General features: G+C 40.4%; 1 protein-coding gene across 4 annotated transcripts in view; it reads left to right on the top strand.

Moving 5' to 3' along the window:
• Window positions 1–21,182, top strand: part of CEP85 (centrosomal protein 85) — a 43,779-nt gene that overhangs the window by 3,491 nt on the left and 19,106 nt on the right. Inside the window, exons 1-3 of one of the 4 annotated variants that reach the window (XM_004478789.4) lie at window positions 1,032–1,161; window positions 5,629–5,701; window positions 8,012–8,164. In XM_004478789.4, the coding sequence (XP_004478846.1) occupies window positions 5,647–5,701; window positions 8,012–8,164 (208 nt within the window). In that variant the 5' untranslated portion in view covers window positions 1,032–1,161; window positions 5,629–5,646. Of the gene's footprint in view, window positions 1–1,031; window positions 1,162–2,407; window positions 2,500–5,628; window positions 5,702–8,011; window positions 8,165–21,182 lie in introns of those variants that run through there. The other 3 variants (XR_011649717.1, XM_058304069.2, XM_058304070.2) reach the window with 3 other exon arrangements.

Below are 21,182 nucleotides of genomic sequence, written 5' to 3'. Positions count from 1 at the left end.
CCCCCGCGTAGGGGAGCCCCACGCGCAAGGAGTGCGCCCTTAAGGAGAGCCGCCCAGCGCGAAAGAAGAGCAGCCTGCCCAGGAATGGTGCGGCCCGCACTTCCTGTGCCGCTGACGACAACAGAAGCGGACAAAGAAACAAGACGCGGCAAATAGACACAGAGAACAGACAACTGGGGGAGGGGGGGGAATTAAATAAATAAAATCTTTTTAAAAAATTAAAAAAAACAAATATGGGTTGCAATCTCCTACGTGTCAGGTCCTGTGTTAGGTCCTGGGGATTTGCTACACAGGACACAGTTCTTGACCTTACAGAGAGGACAGTGGAGTGCAGGGAGTAGGTGGTGGGGACCAAAACGTAGGACAGGCTTTGTAAGTTGGCAAAAGTGGTACTTACCTGTGAGGTGCAAGTCCACAAAATTACAGAAGGCCCTGCCTTTTTAAAGCCTCTCCCTCCCAAATCAGGTTTCTGGATACCTGGAATTTCATTATCAAAGATTCATTCCTTTAGCTAATGGCTTTGTTTCTCCTTCTACTTCAAGGGCACGCTAATGCAAATAAACCTAACAGTCCCTTTTCCTGGGACCAGTTTGGGCAGGGATACAAGATTGATCCTTTATCCTTCAACCTGAAACCTGGTCAAGTCCTGACCCCAGCCACTAACCTTGACAAGTCAGTGACCCAGACCTCACCCTAACTCCAGGTCTCAACCTGACTCCTCCCACTTAGGTGGGCGCACTGAGAGGTGGGTGGTGGAACGGGAAGGATGGGGCAGGTTGCGTGGGATACTTGATTTGCCCTGACTTTCTTGAATTCCTCCTGCCAGCTTCCTCGTCCGCACAGGCTCAATCGGCCACTCGGGCCAGGATGGGCAGGCCTCTAACTAGAGGCAAGATCCCGCAAAGGGCAGAGCTGAGGCCAAGCGCGGCGGCTGGGTCATGCGCAGAGAAAACCGGCCGGCGTTTGGCGCCGGGGGCGGTGCGCAGGGGCGGGAGGCCGGCGCGGCTAGACTCCTGATTGGTCGTTTGCAGGAAGAAAGGGGCGGGGTCGTGGCGGCGCGGGGCCTGGCGGGTGTGTAACGGCCGTTAGGCGAACCGAGGGACGGAATCGTCGCGATTGGTGTCCCTGAGTGAGGGACTTCGCCTCCCGCTCTCGACCCATGTAAGTTCTCCACTCCTCTGGGACCCATTGGACGTCCTTTTCCCTCCTTCTGCAGCCCCGGTGGCACAGACACGCACGACCTACTTGTGTGGAAGGCTGAGGGAGAGTGAAGCGCATGCGCAGAGCGACTAACCCGTAACTCGTTCCCTCGTCTCCCGGTCACCTCCCCTCCCTCATTTGCCTTCTTTTCCTTCTCCATCATCCACTCCACAGAAATTGCTTCACCTACGTGCCAGGCCCTGTGCCAGTCGCCAGGGAAACAGCTGGAAGCACGTGCTTTGCCCTCAGGGAGCTCCCAGTCCGGCGAGAATAGTAGACGTAGAGCGAGTAACTGCTCAGCCCTGGATAGGTGGAGGGTGAAGTACGGAGAGCACAAGACAGGAGGGGCTGATCTAGTCTGAGAGGTCAGGGAGTCCTCCCGGAGGAAGTTTGAGCTGAGATTTGGAGGATGAAAGAGAATTAAGGATGGGGAACAGAGAGCACTTGCGAAGGCCCTGACCAGTGATTCTCAGTTGGGGGCGATTTCGCCCCGCGCCAGGGCCATCTGGTTGCCACACCTGGGGAGTGGCTACTGGCATCTAGTAGGTAGAGGCCAGGGATGCTGCTGAACATCCTCCAGGGTACAGGGCAGTCCATACAACACAAAACTATCCCGTCCAAAATGTCATTGAGAAACCCTGCTCTAGACAAGGAGGAGCTGGTGCATTGGGTTAATATGTTAAAACTTACTTGTTGAATAGAATATTCAGCACTTCACTTCTTCACTTCAAAAAATCGGAACAGTGTGTCTGTCTTTTGAACCAGTGTATTTCCAGCACTTGGCACAGAACCAGGCACATAGTAGGCTCTCAGTAAGTTCTGGTTGATTAGTTGAATGCCTGAATGCCAGCCACTAAATAGGAGTAGTCTTAATCATCCAAGGATGATTAAGATAACCATGCCTCTGCTCCAGGAACTCCTTAGGCTTTGTCAGTTTTATAATAGTCTAGTGGTTTTGTATGTCTCAGTATTTGTTCTTTGTAAAGGCAAACTTCCTGGCAAGGATTTGGCTGCTGCTTCTACTTTTTTTTTTTTTAATCCCTGATTTAATGAATGATTGAGGCCATGAATATAGTGTGATGGAATGAGATTTTTTATTTAAGAAGGTACCAGGATTAAACTGGGGACCTTGTATATGCAAAGCAGACATTCAATCTCTGAGCTATGACTGCTGCATGGAGTGAGATTTTTAATGTTTCTTTGTTTCCTGTGTCTCCCTTCAGATCCTCTCCTGTCTTGATGTGGTTCTCTCAACAGCTGCCAAGTGTGACATTGCTCACCAAGACTGATTCTTCAAGGGTAGAAATCTAATTCTTGGTTAGCAACTTGGGAAATAGAGCCTGGATGGTGACCAAGGGCAAAGTGAAGAAATTATAAGAGCTATCTCTCTTCCTAACTGCTGGGCAGAAATAATATTTGAAGAAATAATGGCTTAAAACTTTACAAATGTAATGAAAGATAGGAATATACACATCCAAACTGCTTTTGGGCTTGCAGCTTTGGATAGGTCTGAGGCAGAAACTCCCAACTTGTGGTACCCTATTAACTTCCTTGATTTCTCTTATGTTTTCTCACACACAGAAAGAATGCTGGATGGACAGCATTCTGATTGCATTTGAAACCTCTACTTAATCCATAGGCCCTTCATCTCTCTAAATCTTTATTTTCTAATCCATAAAATGACGATAATAGTGACTGCCTCAATAGTTAGTGCCCATAGAACATTAAATATGAGACATGATATCTATGAAGTATTTAATACAGTGCCTACTGGGTAGAAAATGCTGAATACATGTTAAATTTGTTGAACAAATGAGTATTTCTGTAGTTTAAAGTGCTTTAAAGATAGAAACCATCAAGCTTTTTATCCCTCTGCCTCCTTCATTCCTTTCTTTATTCACTGTGTAATTGGTTATTCATATTGCTTCTTGAAAATTCATTTCTGTCACTTTTATGCCAGGAAATCACTATCTCCTTCAAATAGTCCTAAAAATTACTTCTAAACCTAGTAAGGAAAAGTCAAGATTGATTTATTCTGTATTGTTTTACTCCTTGTAGGAGTTCTTTTTAAAAAAATTGAGATATAATTCATATACTGTAAAATTCACCCTTTTAAAGTATACAGTTCAGTTGTTTTTAGTATACCACAAGGTTGTGCAACCATCACCACTAATTCTGGAACATTTTGATCACCCCAAAAAGAAATCCCATCCCTTCCCACCCCCAACCCTTGGCAATCACTAATGTTCTCTTCCTCTCTATAGATTTGCCTGTTCTGGACTGGCATCTTTCACTTAGCATAATATTTTTAGGGTTTATCCATGTGGTAGGGTGTATCAATACTTTATTCCTTTTTATGGCCAAGTAATATTCCATTGTATGCATATATGAACATTTATGCACTCATCGGTTGATGGACATTTGGGTTGTTTCCACTTTTTGGCTCTTATAAATAATGCTTCTTTGAACATTAATATTTAAATTTTTGTGTGGACATGTGTTTTCTTTTTTTTTTGAGTATCTACCTAGGAGTGGAATTGCTAGGTCATAGGATAACTCTGTTTGACTGGGAGTATGTACTCCTTTTGTCACCCTATTTTCAACTCATCTGAATTTGGAAAGGTCTCAGAATCTAGTGGGCCTACCATTTTGTTATCTTTTAAAGAAAGGGGTACAGAAATGGATTTTGATATTAACAGAAGGGGAGACACTAGTAGACAATTCAGTCTTTCTTTGTCACCATTAGCACATTGAATGATGCTAGCCATAAATTGAAGCTTTTATTAATGTTCACATCTTTTCTCACCTGTATGGTACTAGCTAAACAAAAACTGTTTCTGTTGTAGATTTATTGTATTAGTCAGGGTTTGGATTGTTGTTACAGATCAGTAACGTACATTAGAGAAATAGTACCAGATAGCCCTTCTTTTTTTAATCCCTGAGTTGACTTTCACCTCTTAAGAATTGTGTTCTATAGACAGTTTGTCCTAAACTCTTTTGGGGCATTTATAAATGGAAAGTTTCTGAATTCCTATTTCTTTATCTTTCACGAACTGTTCTGTGCTACTTTTTATTACATACTGCCAAAAAATAATAATAAAAGTATTAATTAGGCACTTAATATGTGCCAGTCAGTTTTCTAAGTGAACTCTAAATGAACTAACATGAACTAGGGGAGTGGATGTGCCTCAAGCTGTTGAGGTCTGTTTCCATTTGTGGTGTATCCTAAAAAACAGAAGAACAAACAACAAGCAAAAAAAAGGAAAAAAAAAAAACAGCTCAGGGGAACCGATGTGGCTCAGGGGTTGAGTACCGGCTTTCCACATATGAGGTCCCAGATTCAATCCCCAGCCCTGCTGCCTCAAAAAAAACAAACAAAAAAACACAAAAATTAGGTCCTGTCTTTATCCTCACTGTTGTATGAAAAACTGAGGCACAGAGATATTAAGATATTTGCCCAAGATTGTACAGCTAATAGGTCGATGAGCCAGGCTTCAAACCTAAGTAGTTAGATCAAGAGTCCACGGTCTTAACCATTAACCATTAACTGCCTCTCAGGTAAAATGAAATATATGATATAATTACTATTTGCTATTATTGTCTTGCTAAACAGATGGTAACTAGACTTCTCCCGAAATAGAGTAAATATGAATGTTTTAAGAGGTGGGAGAAATGGGAAGAAAACCTCATGTTTTCCACTGAGGATTGGGGTTCCGCTTATGAACGCTTAAGAATTTAGTTCATCTCTGTGGATATCATATGACTCACTTCCTTTACTGGAGGAATCAGGGAATTTTATGTTAACTATAATTGAAACTGTAATACTTCACTGTTGGTTTGGTTTCATTAGGTCTGTTTTCTCCCCATATCCCAACCCCCAGTCCCATCTCTAAGAAGATACATGGCAAAGATTTCTTAATTAAAAGTAATATTATTGGGAGTGGAAGTGGTTCAAGCAGTTGAGCACCTGCTTCCCACATGGGAGGTCCAGGGTTCAGTCCCCTGTGCCTCCTAACAAACAGCAAGCAAACAAATGAGAAAACCAACTCAGGGAAGTTGATGTGGCTCAGTGGTTGAGTACTGGCTCCAACATACAAGGTCCAGGTTTCAATTCCCAACCCTGGTACTTCAAAAAAAAAAAAAAAAAGTAATATTTTTAAAATTTTGGAACAATTGGGGGGGTTCTAGAACCATATGACATCAATATTGGGAATCTCTCTTTGGTTCTAGGTTTGCTCTACTTGATTTAGGAAAAGAGGTAGAGTGGAGCATAATGAGTTTCTTTGCCTAAAAAATATTCTTAGGAGTAACATGTGGAAGAATATTTGAACACTTTGTGGTTTTGACAGTTTCTATCAAATAAGAATTGAGTTAGAGGAAATGAAAAGATAACGATGCAATCTGATTGGTTGTTCTTTTTTTATATAGTTGGCCCAAATAGCTGTGATGGACATGCAGGAGAAATACCCAAGTGAGAAGATGTCCCAGGCCAATTCACCAGGTGAGTAGTCAAAGCTTTTTGGGTTAAATTCTGACCCCTGCTCTGTTTATCAGTATTCTTTAAGGGAAATACTGAGCAAACAGGCATTTGCTGAAATGCTAGTACTAAAATATAGTAATTGAAAACACCAAGAAAATAGTTGCTAGCTATAAAGAACAAAAACAGCAGAGGGCAACATTGAATAGGAAAGCAGGTCTCTCTGGGGGAACAAATATTTATCTCCAGTCCTACAGGGCTTCCAGAAATACCATGTGATTGGTATTCTGTGTTGTCTTTGTAATCCTCTGGGTGGGTCAGTAACCTCTTGGCCCACAAACATTGGAATTCTTCTTGTGTTATCACTAGAGACTTGAGAATTTATCTCTAACACAAAATTTCAGTTTTCACACTTAAACTATGAAATAAAAATCTATATAAATATGTCAAAACATATTTTTATTTTAGCACATATCCCTCTAAAGAATTGGGGTATGGAATGGTGGATAAAAAAGTGACAGTGGTAAAGAATGGAAGATTAGAAGTAGTGGTAACAGGGAATGGTTTCCAGTAGGAGGCCAGGACCATGGTAATAGAGGCCCTCACTCAGTTTTCACTGTTTCAAAAGGCCTGGCAAATTGTACACTGACTAGGCAGACAAAGCTGTAAAGATTCATCGAGATCAAATTTCCTTGCTTCTGGGTAGAATTACATTAGTTTAGTAACAATGGCTAATCTTATGCTGATCAGAAGTTCTGATTGTTGGCTAATCTCTTAAGAGTTATTACAGGGAGTAGATGTGGCTCAAGCAGTTGAGCACCTGCTTGCCACACGGGAGGTCCCAGGTTTGGTTCCCAGTGCCTCCTAAAAAAACAAACAACAAGCAAAACAAATGAAAAAAAAAAACAAAACCAACTCAGGGGAGCTGATGTGGCTCAGTGGTTGAGTGCCGGCTTCCCACATACATGGTCCCGCGTCCAGTCCCCGGCCCCTGGTACCTCAAAAAAAAAAAAAAAGTTATTACAGACAAAAAAGAATTATTATAGATTACTGTATACACATAGATTGGGCAAATTCTTTCAAATCGGGTGGTGACCCAAAGAATAAAAAGAATTCTTGGCGGAAGGGGAAGGAGGTTAGGTTGCCCTGAGTAGAAAGCAAGAGTAAGACTAGCACACAAAAAAGAACAAAAGTAGAAGAAAGTAAGTTCAAAAGGTGGAAGAAGCACTAAGTTTGGAGAAAGGAATAAGGTGATTTGTGTTAAAATGTCATTAGCTTTAGAATAGATCAAAAAATCGATACAACCATGTTTTCTGACTTCAGCTCAAACTTTAACACTAAGTTAAATGGAGAATAACTGTCTGCCATTACCTTTTTCTCTTTTTTTTTTTCCATTTTGGTACATGGATCATCAGCTACAACTTAGAAAAAAAGAAATATATTATTAATTTGAATTGAATCCTTTGCCAGAATGTTAGTGATTAAGTTTTTTTTTTTTTAACACTTTTTACTTATCACTCTTCAAAGAGCAAGCTAATAAATAAATCTCATTAGCCTTTTCTTGTCTTACATGCTCAGAAAATTTAGTGGTTTCTTTGAATTGTTCTCAGAATAAAGTCTTAAGTGCTTCAGATTTACTTTCAAAACTCACCTTGATCTGGATTCAGTCTACCTATATGAGGGTAGCCTGGTTCAGGCAATCAGTGGTTTTCAACAGGGGACTGGATTGTCTTATCTTGATGGGCATTTGGAAATATACGAGGATGTTTTCTGATTGGCACAATGATGGTGAAGTGGGGTGAAGGTTTTTCTGGTATTTAGTAGGTAGGGGTCAGGGATGTTAAACCATCCTGTAATTATGCATAAACTACACACTGAAGAATTGTCATGTCCAGAATGCCAAAAACACCCATTGAGAAACCCTGAATGAGGGACAGACTGTGGGTATTGGAATTAGAAAGACTTCGGTTCAAATCTCAGCTCTCTTCTCTGTAAGTTAGGGGTGGTAATCCCAACTTTTTAGTAAGTAGGTAGATGAAATCATGTTTGTAAAGTGCTATGGCTTCTAGGTTTCAATAAATGGTAACTGCTATTAAGCAGGGTTTTTTTTTGTCTAATACTCAGTTCTTTTTAGGTCTTATTTCTGTCTTTGAACATTCTCACCCTTTATACTACTTTCACCTAAAATTAACTAGCTGTATAGCTAAAATAGGCACAGGAGAGAGAAAGAGATGGGGTGCTTCTATTCTTTCATAGGATTAAGAGTGATTTTTTTCTTAAATGTTTGCAGGGGATTACATCAGCTAGTTCACTCCATAATGCCACTTGTTTCAGGTTCTGGTGTGATGCAGAAAGGCAATTCCTTGGGGACTGAATGGCAAACCCCAGTTATCTCAGAGGGCTTTCGGAACCGCTTCAGCCGTTGTTCAAGTGTAGCTGACAGTGGGGATACAGCTATTGGCACGTCGTGTTCAGACATTGCAGAGGGTAAGTTCGAAGTAATGATTTGATTACCAAGATGTGTAGTCCTTTCTTTCCATATTGTGTGCCATGTATATTGGCATGTCCAGATTGTGACATTTCCAGAATATTAATAAATTAATCCACTCACTCAAGGAGTCTGCTTGATTCTTCCTTCACTGCACTCCTCATATCTAGTCCCTTCCTTTCAGTTTTCACTGTTGTTCTTATCTGAAACAACTTTCTGATAGATCTCAAGTCTACCCGTCTATTGGCAGATTCATCTTGCTAACAGTCTCATTTCATAGTTTCCCTTTCCTTTAAACCCTCAGTTGTTCCCATACTCTGAGAATACAGCTCGGAGGCCTTAGCTCTTCTATGATCTGGCTACATGCCATCCATTCAAGCCTGTTTCCTATCACCAGGGAATCCTCTGTTCCAGCCAGGACTGTTGTCTCTTACTATGCTATGAAAATATAGAACTTTATTTTTTGATACCTGAGCGTTTTCTTTTTCGCCTTCTTTAATCTGGCTCATTTGTGTTGTTCCCACCACCTCTCACTACTCCCAGCTAGTCAGATGTTACTATACAAGATCTAGTGATGTCATAAAGTTTTTCCCATCCCTTCTTCCCATTACTGGCCTCCTTCTTTACAGCCTTGTATTTTATTTATTTGTTTTTCTTTTTTTAAATTTTTTGAGGTACTGGGGCTGGGGATTGATCCTGAGACCTCATATGTGGGAAGCTGGTGCTCAACCACTGAGCTACATTGGCTTCCCCGAGTTGTTTTTTTGTTTGTTTTTAGGAGGTCTCAGGGATCGAACCCGGAGCCTTGTATATGGAAAGAAGGTGCTCAACTGCTTGAGCTATGTCTGTTCCCCTCTGCCACTTGTTTTTGTACTTAAATTAAGCAATAACTGCCAGGCATTATTTAACAAACATAATTGTTTTTCCAATTATGTTGTAAATTCCTAGAGGGCAGAGAACCTAATGCTAGTAATTAATTACTATTTATTAAATACTTTGTGATGGGTAATATGCTAAATTTCTTCTATAGTACTTCATTAATGCTCAGAAGAACCCTAAGAAATATTATTTCCATGCTATAGATGAGGAAACTGAATTTCAAAGAGATTTGAATTATTTTATTAAAGTCACAAAACTAGTAACTTTGGTTCTTTATTAGATGCTGTATTAGTCAGCCAAAGGAGTGCTAATGCAAAATACTGGAAATTGGTTGTTTTATAAAGGGTATTTATTTGGGGTAGGAGCTTACAGATACCAGGCCATAAAGCACATAAGTTACTTCTCTCACCAAAGACTATTTTCACGTGTTGGAGCAAGATGGCTGCTGATGTCTGCAAGGGTTCAGGCTTCCTGGGTTCCTCCCTTCCTGAGACTTGCTTCTCTTTCCTCTGTGAGCTTACTGCCTGGGGCTCCAGCTTAAGGCTTCAGCATCGAACTCCAACATCAAAACTCCCAACATCAAAAACCCTTCAACTCTGTCCTTTGCATTGTCTTTTATCTGTGAATCTCTAACCACCAAGGGACCCGACACCCTAATGAACGCCCTAATGCATGGCCCAATCAAAGCCCTGATCATAACTTAATCATGCCTAGGTATAGCCCAGATTACAAACATAATCCATTATCTATTTTTGGAATTCATAACCAAATCAAACTGCTACAGATGCCATTTAAGGGAAGCGGATTTGGCTCAACCCATAGAGCGTCTACCTACCATATGGGAGGTCCAGTGTTCAAACCCAGGGCCTCCTGACTCGTGTGGTGAGCTGGCCCACATGCAGTACTGATGCACTTAAGGAGTGCTGTGCCACGCAGGGGTGTCCCTCTCATAGGGGAGCCCCATATGCAAGGAGTACGCCCTGCAAGGAGAGCTGCCCCGCACGAAAAAAAATGCAGCCTGCCCAGGAGTGGCGCTGCACACCTACAGCAAGATTATGCAACAAAAAGGGACACAGATTCCTGGTGCCACTGACAAGAATGCAAGCAGACACAGAAAAACAACAGTGAATGGACACAGAGCAGACGATGGGGGGCAGGGAGGAGTAAGGGGAGAGAAATTTTAAAAATCTTTAAAAAACAATAAAAATTACAACATACCTATTCCACTTGTTTTTTTTCCTCTCCCCTTCCTCCCGCCCCCCAGTTGTCTGTTCTCTGTGTCTATTTGCTGCATGTTCTTCTTTGTCAGCTTCTGTTGTCAGCAGCACAGGAATCTGTTTCTTTTTGTTGTGTCATCTTGCTGCATCAGCTCTCCGTGTGTATGGCACCATTCCTGGGCAGGCTGAACTTTCTTTCACGCTGGGCGGCTCTCCTTACGGGGCGCGCTCCTTGCGTATGGGGCTCCCCTACACGGGGGACACCCCTGCGTGGCATGGCATGCCTTGCGCGCATCAGCACTGCCTATGGGCCAGCTCCACACAGGTCAAGGAGGCCCGGGGTTTGAACCGCGGACCTCCCATGTGGTAGACAGATGCCCTAACTACTGGGCTAAGTCCGCTTCCCCCTATTCCACTTTATACCCATTGGGATGGCTATAATAAAAAAAAATACTAAGAAGTGTTGGTGAAAATGTGGAGAAATTGGAACCTTTATACGTTACTGGTAGGAATGTAAAATGACATGGCCACTTTGGAAGACAGTTTGGAGTGCCTCAAAAGGTTAAATATGGAGTTACCATATGAGCCAACAGTTCTACTCCTTCGTATATACTCGAGAAATGAAAACATGTCTACACAAAAACTTTACATGAATGTTGACAACAGCAGCATTCATAATAGCCAAAAAGTAGAAACAACCCATATGTCCATCAGCTGATAACTGGATGAATAAAATGTGACACATCCATACAATAGACTATTATTCAACAGTAAAAAGAAATAGGTAGTACTGACACATACTACACCATGGATGAATCTTGAAAACATGCTCAGTGAAAGAAGTCAAACACAAAAGGCTACATATTGTATGATTCCATTTATATGAAATGTCCAGAATATGCAAATCTATAGAGAGGGCAAGTATATTAGTGGTTGTCAGGGTCTAAGGGCAGGGGGGAAAGACTATATGGGAGTTACTGCTAATGTTTATGCGTTTCTTTTTGGGGTAGTCAAAATGTTCTAGAATTAAATAGTGGTGATAGTTGCACAATCTTGTGAATATACTTAAAACCATTGAATTGTACACTTTGAGTGGATGAATGTATAGTGTGTGAATTGTATTTCAATAAGCAGTTAAAAAAAGAGTAGTTTAGAAATGTTTGGAGAAAATAAAAGAAGAATGAAAAAAATCTGCTACTAATACCTAGATACCTGAAACTTAATTTTGAAAAAATTTTATTGAAGTGTATCACTCATTCATGAACATACATAAACAATAAGTGTATAGTAAAAGTTGTGATCTTACAAAACAAACATGCATAACATAATTCAGGGGTCCCATAAATTACCCCATCACCAACACCTGGCATTGTTGTGAAACATTGGTTATATATTATGAAAGAATATTGTCAAAATATTATTACTAACTATAGTCCATATCTTATCTTACCTACCCTATTATTTTTAAAATATATTTTTATTACAGAAGTTGTGAACTTAGAAAACAATCATGCATGTGTGTAGAATTCCCATACAACACCCCTTCACCAGTACACCACACCATGGTGTGGAACATTTGTTACAGATTAGGAAATAACATCATCAGACTGTTAACCACCAACCGTGGTCCATAGTGTACATTTGGCACACTTTTTCCATACCTTCCCATTACCAGCACAGTACATCTTTGGCATTGATGCAAGGCTATTACAGTATTGCTGTTAACCTCAGTCCATAGGTCACACCAGTTGTATATTTTCCATTCTTCTCCACATTCCCACCACCCTGCAATAGTGACCTACATCATCTGCTCTAGCTCACAAAAAGACACTCTTGCATCTGTACCATCAACCACAATTCTCATCCACTTCTGGGTTATTCAGTCCCTAGTTTATTCTCTAGCTTTCTTTCAGTTGACATTTACATCCCTAGACCACCCTTTTCAGCCACAATCCCATTCCAGCTGCTACTTAGTATAATGTGTTACCATCAACTCCATCCATTTCCACACTTTACAGTCAAGTTAGTTAAAACTTCTACTTATATTAAATATAAGTAGTCCTTCTCAACCCTCCTTTCATCTCCTGATAGTGTATATTCTAGGTTTCAATTGTATGCATTTATTCTTCTAATTTAGTTCATGTTAATGAGACCATGCAATATTTTTCCTTTTGTGTCTGGCTTACTGCACTTAGCATAATGTCTTAAAGATTCAGCCATGTTATCATATGTGTCCTCATTTGATTTCTTCTTACTGCAGCATAGTATTTCATAGTATGTATATACTACATTTATTTATCCATTCATTGGTTGATGGACACTTGGGTTGTTTCCATCTTTTGGCAATTGCCTAACCCTTAATTTTAATAGGTTGACAATTGTTTGTATATGGGAGTAGTGCTCAGTAAATACTGAATAGATTTAAATCATAGCTTTTGAGATACACAGGATTTCAAAAATCACTTATTCTGGCTCCTTTTAGCTGGAGAATAAGAAAAACTCCTTGAGCAGTTAATTAACTTGCCTAATGTCACACAGCTAGTTATCAGTATCTAGACTCCCAATTAGAGCAGCCTTTCCATCACTTGTATAATTAAAAGTGATACTGTCAAACTACCCTACCAAGGAACCAAGAGAATCTACAACTGCAAGAAGAAAGTCCCATCCATGGACCCTATGGGATCCTAGCCCCCTCTGAATTAGAGGTGCAGTGGACATCACCATCCCACAGTCCTCAGGATTGGGGAATGAACTATGGACCAAAGTAGACTTACTGGTATTCTACTGTAGCCTTATTATGAGTCTAACAATGGAAGAAATTTTATCATTCATGTGGAGGCAATGGCCACTGGAGGTTCTGAGGGCAGGGAGAGGGGAGAACAGGTACAATGGGGGAGGGGGCACATTTTTGGGACTGAGGAACTGTCCAGTGATATTGCAGTGATAGATATAGGCCATTATAAATCTTGCCATAACCTACAGAATTGGGTGGAGAGAGAGTAAACTACAATGTAAACTTTAATCCATGCTCAGTGGCAGTGCCCCAAAATGTGTTCATCAATTGCAGTGAATATACCTCACTAGTGAAGGATGTCAATGTGGGAGTTGTGGGAAGCAGGGTATATGGGAACCCCCTGTATTTTTTATGTGACATTTGTATAATCTATTTTTTTTTTTTAAAGATTTATTTTTATTTGTTTCTCTCCACTTCTCCCCCACCCCCAGTTGTCTGTTCTCTGTCCATTTGCTGCGTGTTCTTCTTTGTCCACTTCTGTTGTTGTCAGCGACACGGGAATCTGTTTCTTTTTGTTGTGTCATCCTTGCTGTGTCACCTCTCCGTGTGTGTGGCGCCATTCTTGGGCAGGCTGAACTTTCTTTCACGCTGGGCAACTCTCCTTATGGGGCGCACTCCTTGCGTGTGGGGCTCCCCTACACAGGGGGCACCCCTGGATAGCATGGCATTCCTTGCGCGCATCAGCACTGCACCTGGGCCAGCTCCACATGGGTCAAGGAGGCCCAGGGTTTGAACCGCGGACTTCCCATGTGGTAGGTGGGCGCCCTATCCATTGGGCCAAGTCCACTTCCCTGTATGATCTAAGTATCTTTTTTTTTTTTAAATGATTATATTCAATATTTTATTGTTATATTAGAAGTGGAAATAAACTGACAAACTACAAAAGTATGTACCTTCTTGACTATTACGGAGCATTGGCAGTACCCATTGGAGAAGGTTAAAAGTGGATTATCCCCCACCCACACATTCATTATCTATCTTGTCCTAATTTACAAAATTATGTGGAAGAGAGATTAAAGTATAGCGTAAACTATAATCCACACTTAGTGGCAATGCTCCAGTATGTGTTCATCGGTTGTAACAAATATGCCACACTAATGAAGGATGTTTATGGTGTGGGAGGGGTGGGAGTGGGGCATATAGGATTCACCTATATTTTTTATTTAACACTTATGTAGTCTTTGTATCTTTAAAATAATAATAATAAAGAAAAATGTGTTTAAAAAAGTGGATTATCGTGTAGAGAGTGCAAGGATGACATACACAAATATCAGTAGTGAGATTGTTGACAGCATTGGCTATCTGGAATATACACATCAATGGGAAGTTTTAAAACAAAGGTGGTGGAGCATTCACTGCCCCCTCTTCTTAATCAGGGAGTATGAGTGAGAAGACATAAGAAAATGCCTAAAAGCTTTACAAACACATAAGCTTATAATTAACAAGCCCCTAACCAAGACAGTCAGGTAATGCTGAAATTTGCTCTTGTGAGGAGATCCCCATTTTATGATGTTTGGATACATTCTTTATCCTGCTGGATAACTTCCTTCGAGGAGAGAGTATTTTTTTCTTCAATATTAGTTTTCTTCAGTTTTGACCTGTCAACTCCTCTATTTTGGACAAGTGTGATTTATCACTAGTCTTGTCTAAAGGCCTGAAGACCTGTTAACAGACAACTACTGGGCTCCTATAGCTCCTCCTCTAAGTATCTTTTAAAAATAAATAAATAAATAAAAGCAATAAGGGAAGTGGAAAAAAACATGTTACTGTCAATTTAGTTATGACTTGTTAAGCTTTTGTTTCCATGTACAGTTATGGGACTTTTTTCATTTTGACTAAAATAATAGGTCATTTTAATCAAACAATGGTCTAGATTTTCCCCCTTGTTGAATTGGTTGTATTGAATTCAATTAAATTGTTCTATACTTCATTGATTGTGTGAGTCCATGTCTTTTCTGTTCCTTTGTGGAAATATGGGTGTTTTCTATTATCCTTAAAAATTACAGTAGCCTTCTAGTAGGCCAAACTCAATAGTTGAGAGGGTTTTTTCTAAGGATCCAAAGTGTCTTTTCTGCCATTTATGTACCATAATTTTTATCTTAATCTTAGCTCTTGCTCATTTTGTTTTATCTTATCTATTTAAATTAGAGAAATTCTAGACTTACAGAAAGATTATGCAGAAAATACAGCTTTCCCATATACCTTCCCCCATTTTTAACATTTTGCATTAGTGTGGTAGCTTAGTTAAAACTGAAGAGAGAATATTATTATATTAACTATAGTCCATAGTTTACATGACGTTTCTCTGTATTATACAGTCCAATTTTGTTTTGTTTTGTTTTTAGAAGGTACTGGGGATTAAACCTTGGACCTATTACATGGGAAGCAGACACTCAACCACTGAGCTACAGCCTCTCCCCACCTATGGTTGTTTTTTATTTGTTAATTTTCATCCTAGCAGCATATACACCACTTAAAATTTCCCCTTTAAACCACATTTAGAAATAAAATTCACTGGTGTTATTTACATTCCCAAAGTTGTGTTACTATCACTATTCATTAGCAAAACTTTTCTATCATCCAATACAGAAACTCTGTAGCCATTAAGAATTGACTCCCCATTCACTACTCCCACTCCGGCTCCTTGTAAATTGCATTCTAGTTTGTTGGACACTTGGGTTGCTTCCGTCTTTTGGCAATTGGGAATAATGCCACTATGAACATCAGTATGCAAATATCTGTTCAAGTCCCTGCTTCAGTTCTTTTAGGTGTATGCTTATAAGTAGAATTGCCAGGTCATATGGTATTCAATACTTCTTGAAAAACTTCCAAACTCTCTTCCACAGCAGCTTCACCATTTTACATTTCCACTAATAATGAATGAGTGTTCCTGTTTTCCACATCCTTTCTAACACTTTATTTTTTTTTGAAGAAACTTTATTAGAGCATTTTAAAAAATTGTATTTTTAAAACTTTAAATGGGGAGTGTAGCTTCATTTTCATTAACCCATGGTTTATTATTTGCATTTTACAATATGTCTTCCCTTGTTTTGTAGAGCTGTTTTGCTGCATATTAAGAAGAGCCCCAGGGCCCAAAGTTTTTGAAGTTTAGATAGCAATTGTCCTACTGATATATCCTTTCTTGTATATTGTTTACTGAAATTGGTTTTATAGTTTCTAGTTCCCCAAGGAATTTCTAGCTGTCTCATTCATTCTTGGGTTTCCTCACTGCTAGCTCCAAATTATTATAAAGTAAATGTAGCCTACATTGTAGTTCAGTTAAAAATCACAGAATCAAATACTTGCCAACTGTACATGGGCAAAAACTTTTTTGTTGTTCTTTTAATGGTAGCCATTCTAATGGGTGTGAAATGATATCTTGTTGTGGGTTTTTTTTGTTTTTTAAAGACTTATTTTTATTTATTTCTCTTCCCTCCTCCCAGACTTGTCTGCTCTCTGTGTCCATTTGCTGTATGCTTGCATTCTTGTCAGCAGCACCAGGAATCTGTTGTCTTTTTTTGTTGTGTCATCTTGCTCTGTCAGTTCTCCATGTGTGCGATGCCACACCTGGGCAGGCTGCACTTTTTTCGCATGGGGTGGCTCTCCTTTAGGGGCGCACTCCTTGCGCATGGGCCTCCCCTACGCAGGGGACACCCCAGAGTGGCACGGCACTCCTTTCGCACATCAGCACTAAGCGTGGGCCAGCTCACCTCCCGGGTCAGGAGGCCCTGGGTTTAAACCCTAAACCGGACTTCCTATGTGGTAGGTGGATGCTCTATCTGTTGAGCCAAATCCACTTTCCTTTTTTTTTTTTTTCCTTAAAGATTTATTTTTTTATTTATTTCTCTCCCCCCACCCCCAGTTGTCTGCTCTCTCTGTCCATTCACTATGTGTTCTTCTGTGACCGCTTCTATCCTTATCAGCAGCACCAGGAATCTGTGTTTCTTTTTGTTGCGTCATCTTGTGTCAGCTCTCCGTGTGTGCGGTGCTACTCCTGGGCAGGCTGCACTTTTTTCACACTGGGTGGCTCTCCTTATGGGACACGCTCCTTGTGCGTGGGGCTCCCCTATGCGGGGGACACCCCTGAATGGCACGGCATTCCTTAACGTGCATCAGCACTGCACATGGGCCAACTCTACATGGGTCAAGGAGGCCCAGGGTTTGAACTGCGGACCTCCCATGTGGTTGGCGGATGCCCTATCCATTGGGCCAAGTCCGCTTCCCCTTTGTTGTGGTTTTGATTTGCATTTCCCTAATGGCTAGTGATGTTGAATGTTTTTTCATGTTTTTTCATCATTTGTATTTCTTCTCTGGACAAATGTCTATTCAAGGCTTTTGCTCATTTTTTAATTGGGTCTTTTGTCTTTTTATTGTTGAGTTGTAGTATTTCCTTATATATCGTGGATTTTAAACCCCTTTTGGGGGAAGTGGTTGTGGTTCAAGTGATTGGGCTTCCGCCTACCATATGGGAGGACCCAGGTTCTATCCCCAGGGCCTCCTGGTAAAGGCATGCCCACATGGCGAGCCAGGCCCATGTGGCAAGCCAGTGCCCACACAGAGAGCCACGCAGCAAGGTAGTAATGTAACAAAAAGAGAGACGAAGGGGAGAGTCAAGGTGTGACACAACAGAAACCAGTAACTGAGGTGGCCCAAGTGACAGGGAACCTCTCTCCACATCAGAGGTCCTCAGAATCGAATCCCATTGAATCCTAGAAGAGAAAACGAGAAGAGAAGACAAAAAGAGAGAGAGAAGATCACACAGCGAATGGACACAGGAAAAACAGAAGGTTGGGGGGGGGGGAGAAAAAACAAACCAACCCTTATTGGACGTGTGATTTCCAAATATTTTCTCCCATTGAGCCGGCTGCCTTTTCACCTTTTTGATATAGCCCTGAGTGGTGCAGAACTATTTAATTTTGAGGAGGTCCTATTTATCTTTTTTGTTGGTGGTGCTTTGGGTGTAAGAAATCAAGAAACCACCACCTACCACATGATCTTGAAAATGTTTCCCTACATTTTCTTCTAGTAGTTTTATGGCCCTGACTTTTATATTTAGGTCTTTGATCCATTTTGAGTTGATTCTTGTGTAGGGAGTGAGATAAGGGTCCTTTTTCTTTTGATTATAGATGGCCAGTTTTTCCAGCACCACTTGTTGAAGAGACTCTTTTGACCTGTTAACATGGACTTGGGAGAGCAGGAATCTCAAACAGTTGAGCACTTCTTTTACACATGGAAGGTCCTGGGTCAATGGCCCTGGGACCTCAAAAGCAAAACAAAGCAATTCATGGACTTGATAGGTTTGTTGTGAACCAGTTAGTTGGCCATAGAGGTGAGGATTTATTTCTGGACTCTCAATTCTATTCCACTGATCAGCGTGTCTGTATTTATGTCAATACCATGCTATTTTGACCACTGTAGTTTTGTACAAGATCAGGCAGTGAAATTCCTCCCACATCACTCTTTCTTTTTTAGGATGCTTTTGGCTATTAGGATGCACTATCCCTTCCAAATAAATTTGATAATTGCATTTTCTGTCTGTAAAGTAGGCTGTTGGAATTTTGATTGGGATTGTATTGAATCTATAAATCAGTTTGGGTAGGATTGACATGTGCATATTTATTCTTTCAAAAAAATTCTGTAAATTTTTAATATTTTTAAAAAGATATTTAGATTACATAAATGTTACATAAAAAATATAGGGGATTCCCATGTGCTCCATTCCCACACTGCCCACATTTACCTACATTGACAACATATTTCATTAGTGTGGTACATTCATTGCAATTGATGAACACATTTTGGAGCATTGCCAAGCATAGATTATAGTTTACATTGTAGTGTGTTTGTTTTTGTTTTTTTACCAGGAGGTCCTGGGGATTGAACCCGGGTCCTCCATATGGTAAACAAGACCTCAATTGCTTGAGCCACAGCCATTTCCTGTGTTTACATTGTAGTTTACACTCTCTCCCACACAATTGTGTAGGTTTTGGCAAGATATATAATGGCCTGTATCTGTCATTGCAATGTCATTCAGGACAATTCCCAAGTCCCAAAAATGTCCCCCATAATACACCTGTTTTTCCCTCTCCCTGCCCTCAGAACCTCCAGTGGCCACAGCCTCCATATCAATGATGTAAGTTTTTCCATTGCTAGAAACACAGTAAGTCTGTAGTAGAACACTAGTAAGTCCACCCTAGTCCATAGTTCATTCCCCAATCCTGAGGATTTGGGGATGGTGATGCCTACTCTACCTCTAATTGAGAGGGGGCTGGCTATTCTAGTCCGTGAATGCAGAATGTCTTTCCATTTGTATAGGTCTTTTAAAATTTTTTCTTTTAGCATTGTTTTGTAGTTTCCCGCATATAGGTCCTGTACTTCTTTGGTTAAATTGCTTCTTAGATATTTGAGGCTTTTTGTTGCTATTGTAAGTGGAATTTTTCTCCTGATCTCCTCAGCTTGTTCAGTACTAGTATACAAAAACATTACTAATTTTTGCATGTTGATCTTGTATCCTGCCACTTTCCTGAACTTATTTATTAGCTCAAGTAGCTTTGTAGTGGATACTTCAGAATTTTCTACATATAGGATCATGTCATCTGCAGTGAGAGTTTTTTCCTCTTTTCCTATTTGGATGCCTTTAATTTTTTGTCCTGTCTGATTACCCTAGCTAGAACTTCTAGTAAAATACTGAATAACAGTGGTGATGGTAGGCATCCTTGTGTTGTTCCCAGTCTTAGAGGGAAAGCTTTCAACCTTTCTCCATTGAGTACAATGTTGGCTGTGGATTTTTCGTGTATGCCTTTTATCAGATTGAGGAATTTTCCTTCTATTCCTATCTTTTGAAGTGTTTTTATTGGAAAAGTTTGCTGAATTTTGTCACATGCCTTTTCTGCATTGATTGAGATGATCATGTGTTTTTTTTTTCCTTTAATTTGTTAATGTGGTATATTAAGTTGACTGATTTTCTTATGTTGAAACAGCCTTGCATACCAGGAATAAATCCCACTTGGTTGTGATGAGTAAGTCTTTTGATACGCTGCTGGATTTGATTTGCAAGTATTTTGTTGAGAATTTTTGCATCCATGTTTATTGGAGAGATTGGTCTGTAATTTTCTTGTAGTATCTTTTTAAAAGATTATGTATTTATTTATTCCCTTTCCCCCCACTCGTCTGCTCTCTGTGTTCATTTGCTGTGCATTCTTCTGTGTCTGCTTGTCTTCTCTTTAGGCGGCACCAGGAACTCTTACTGGGACCTTCTGGAGTGGGAGAGAGGGGCTCAATCTCTTGTGCCACCTCGTCTTCCTGGTCTGCTGCATCCCTTAATATCTCTCTTCTGTGTCTCTTTTTGTTGTGTCATCTTTCTGTACCAGCGCTCTGCTCGGGCCAGCTTGCTATACAGGCCAGCACTTCTACATGGGCCAGCTCGCCGTGCGCCAGCTTACCTTCACCAGGAGGCCTTGGGAATCAAACCCTGGACCTCCAATATGGTAGATGGGAGCCCAGTCACTTGAACCACATCTGCTTCCCTTCTTGTAGTATCTTTGTCTGGCTTTGGTATTAGGGTGATGTTGGGTTCATAAAATGTGTTGGGTAATTTTTCCTCCTCTTCTTTTTTTGAAAGAGTTTAAATAAGATTGGTGTTAATTCTTTTTGAAATGCTTGGTAGAATTCACCTCTGAAGCCATATAGTTCTAGACATTGCTGGGAGATTTTTGATGATGGATTCAATCTCTTTAAATGTGAGTGGTTTGTTAAGTTCTTCTATTTCTTATAGCGTCAATGTAGGTTGTTTGTGCATTTATAGGAATTTGTGCATTTCATCTTGGCTGTCTAGTTTGTTTGCATACAGTTTCTCGTAAGTTGTAACTTCCCCCTTTCATTTCTGATTGTATTTATTTGTATCTTCTCTCTTTTTGGTTAGTGTAGTTTAGTTGATTTTCTCTATTGTTTTTTGTTCTTAATTTCATTTGTTTCTGTTCTAATCTTTTTTTTTTTTTTTTTTTAATTTGTTTCTCCCCCTGCCCCCATTTCCCCCTTTGTCTGCTCTCTGTGTCCATTTGCTGTGTGTGTTCTCTCTGCTTGTATTCTCATTAGGCGGCTCCGGGAACCGAACCTGGGACTTTCTGG

The sequence above is a fragment of the Dasypus novemcinctus genome, chromosome 9 (assembly GCF_030445035.2).
Source record: "Dasypus novemcinctus isolate mDasNov1 chromosome 9, mDasNov1.1.hap2, whole genome shotgun sequence".
NCBI classification, from domain to species: domain Eukaryota; kingdom Metazoa; phylum Chordata; class Mammalia; order Cingulata; family Dasypodidae; genus Dasypus; species Dasypus novemcinctus.
This window is presented reverse-complemented; position numbering and strand designations above follow the sequence as displayed.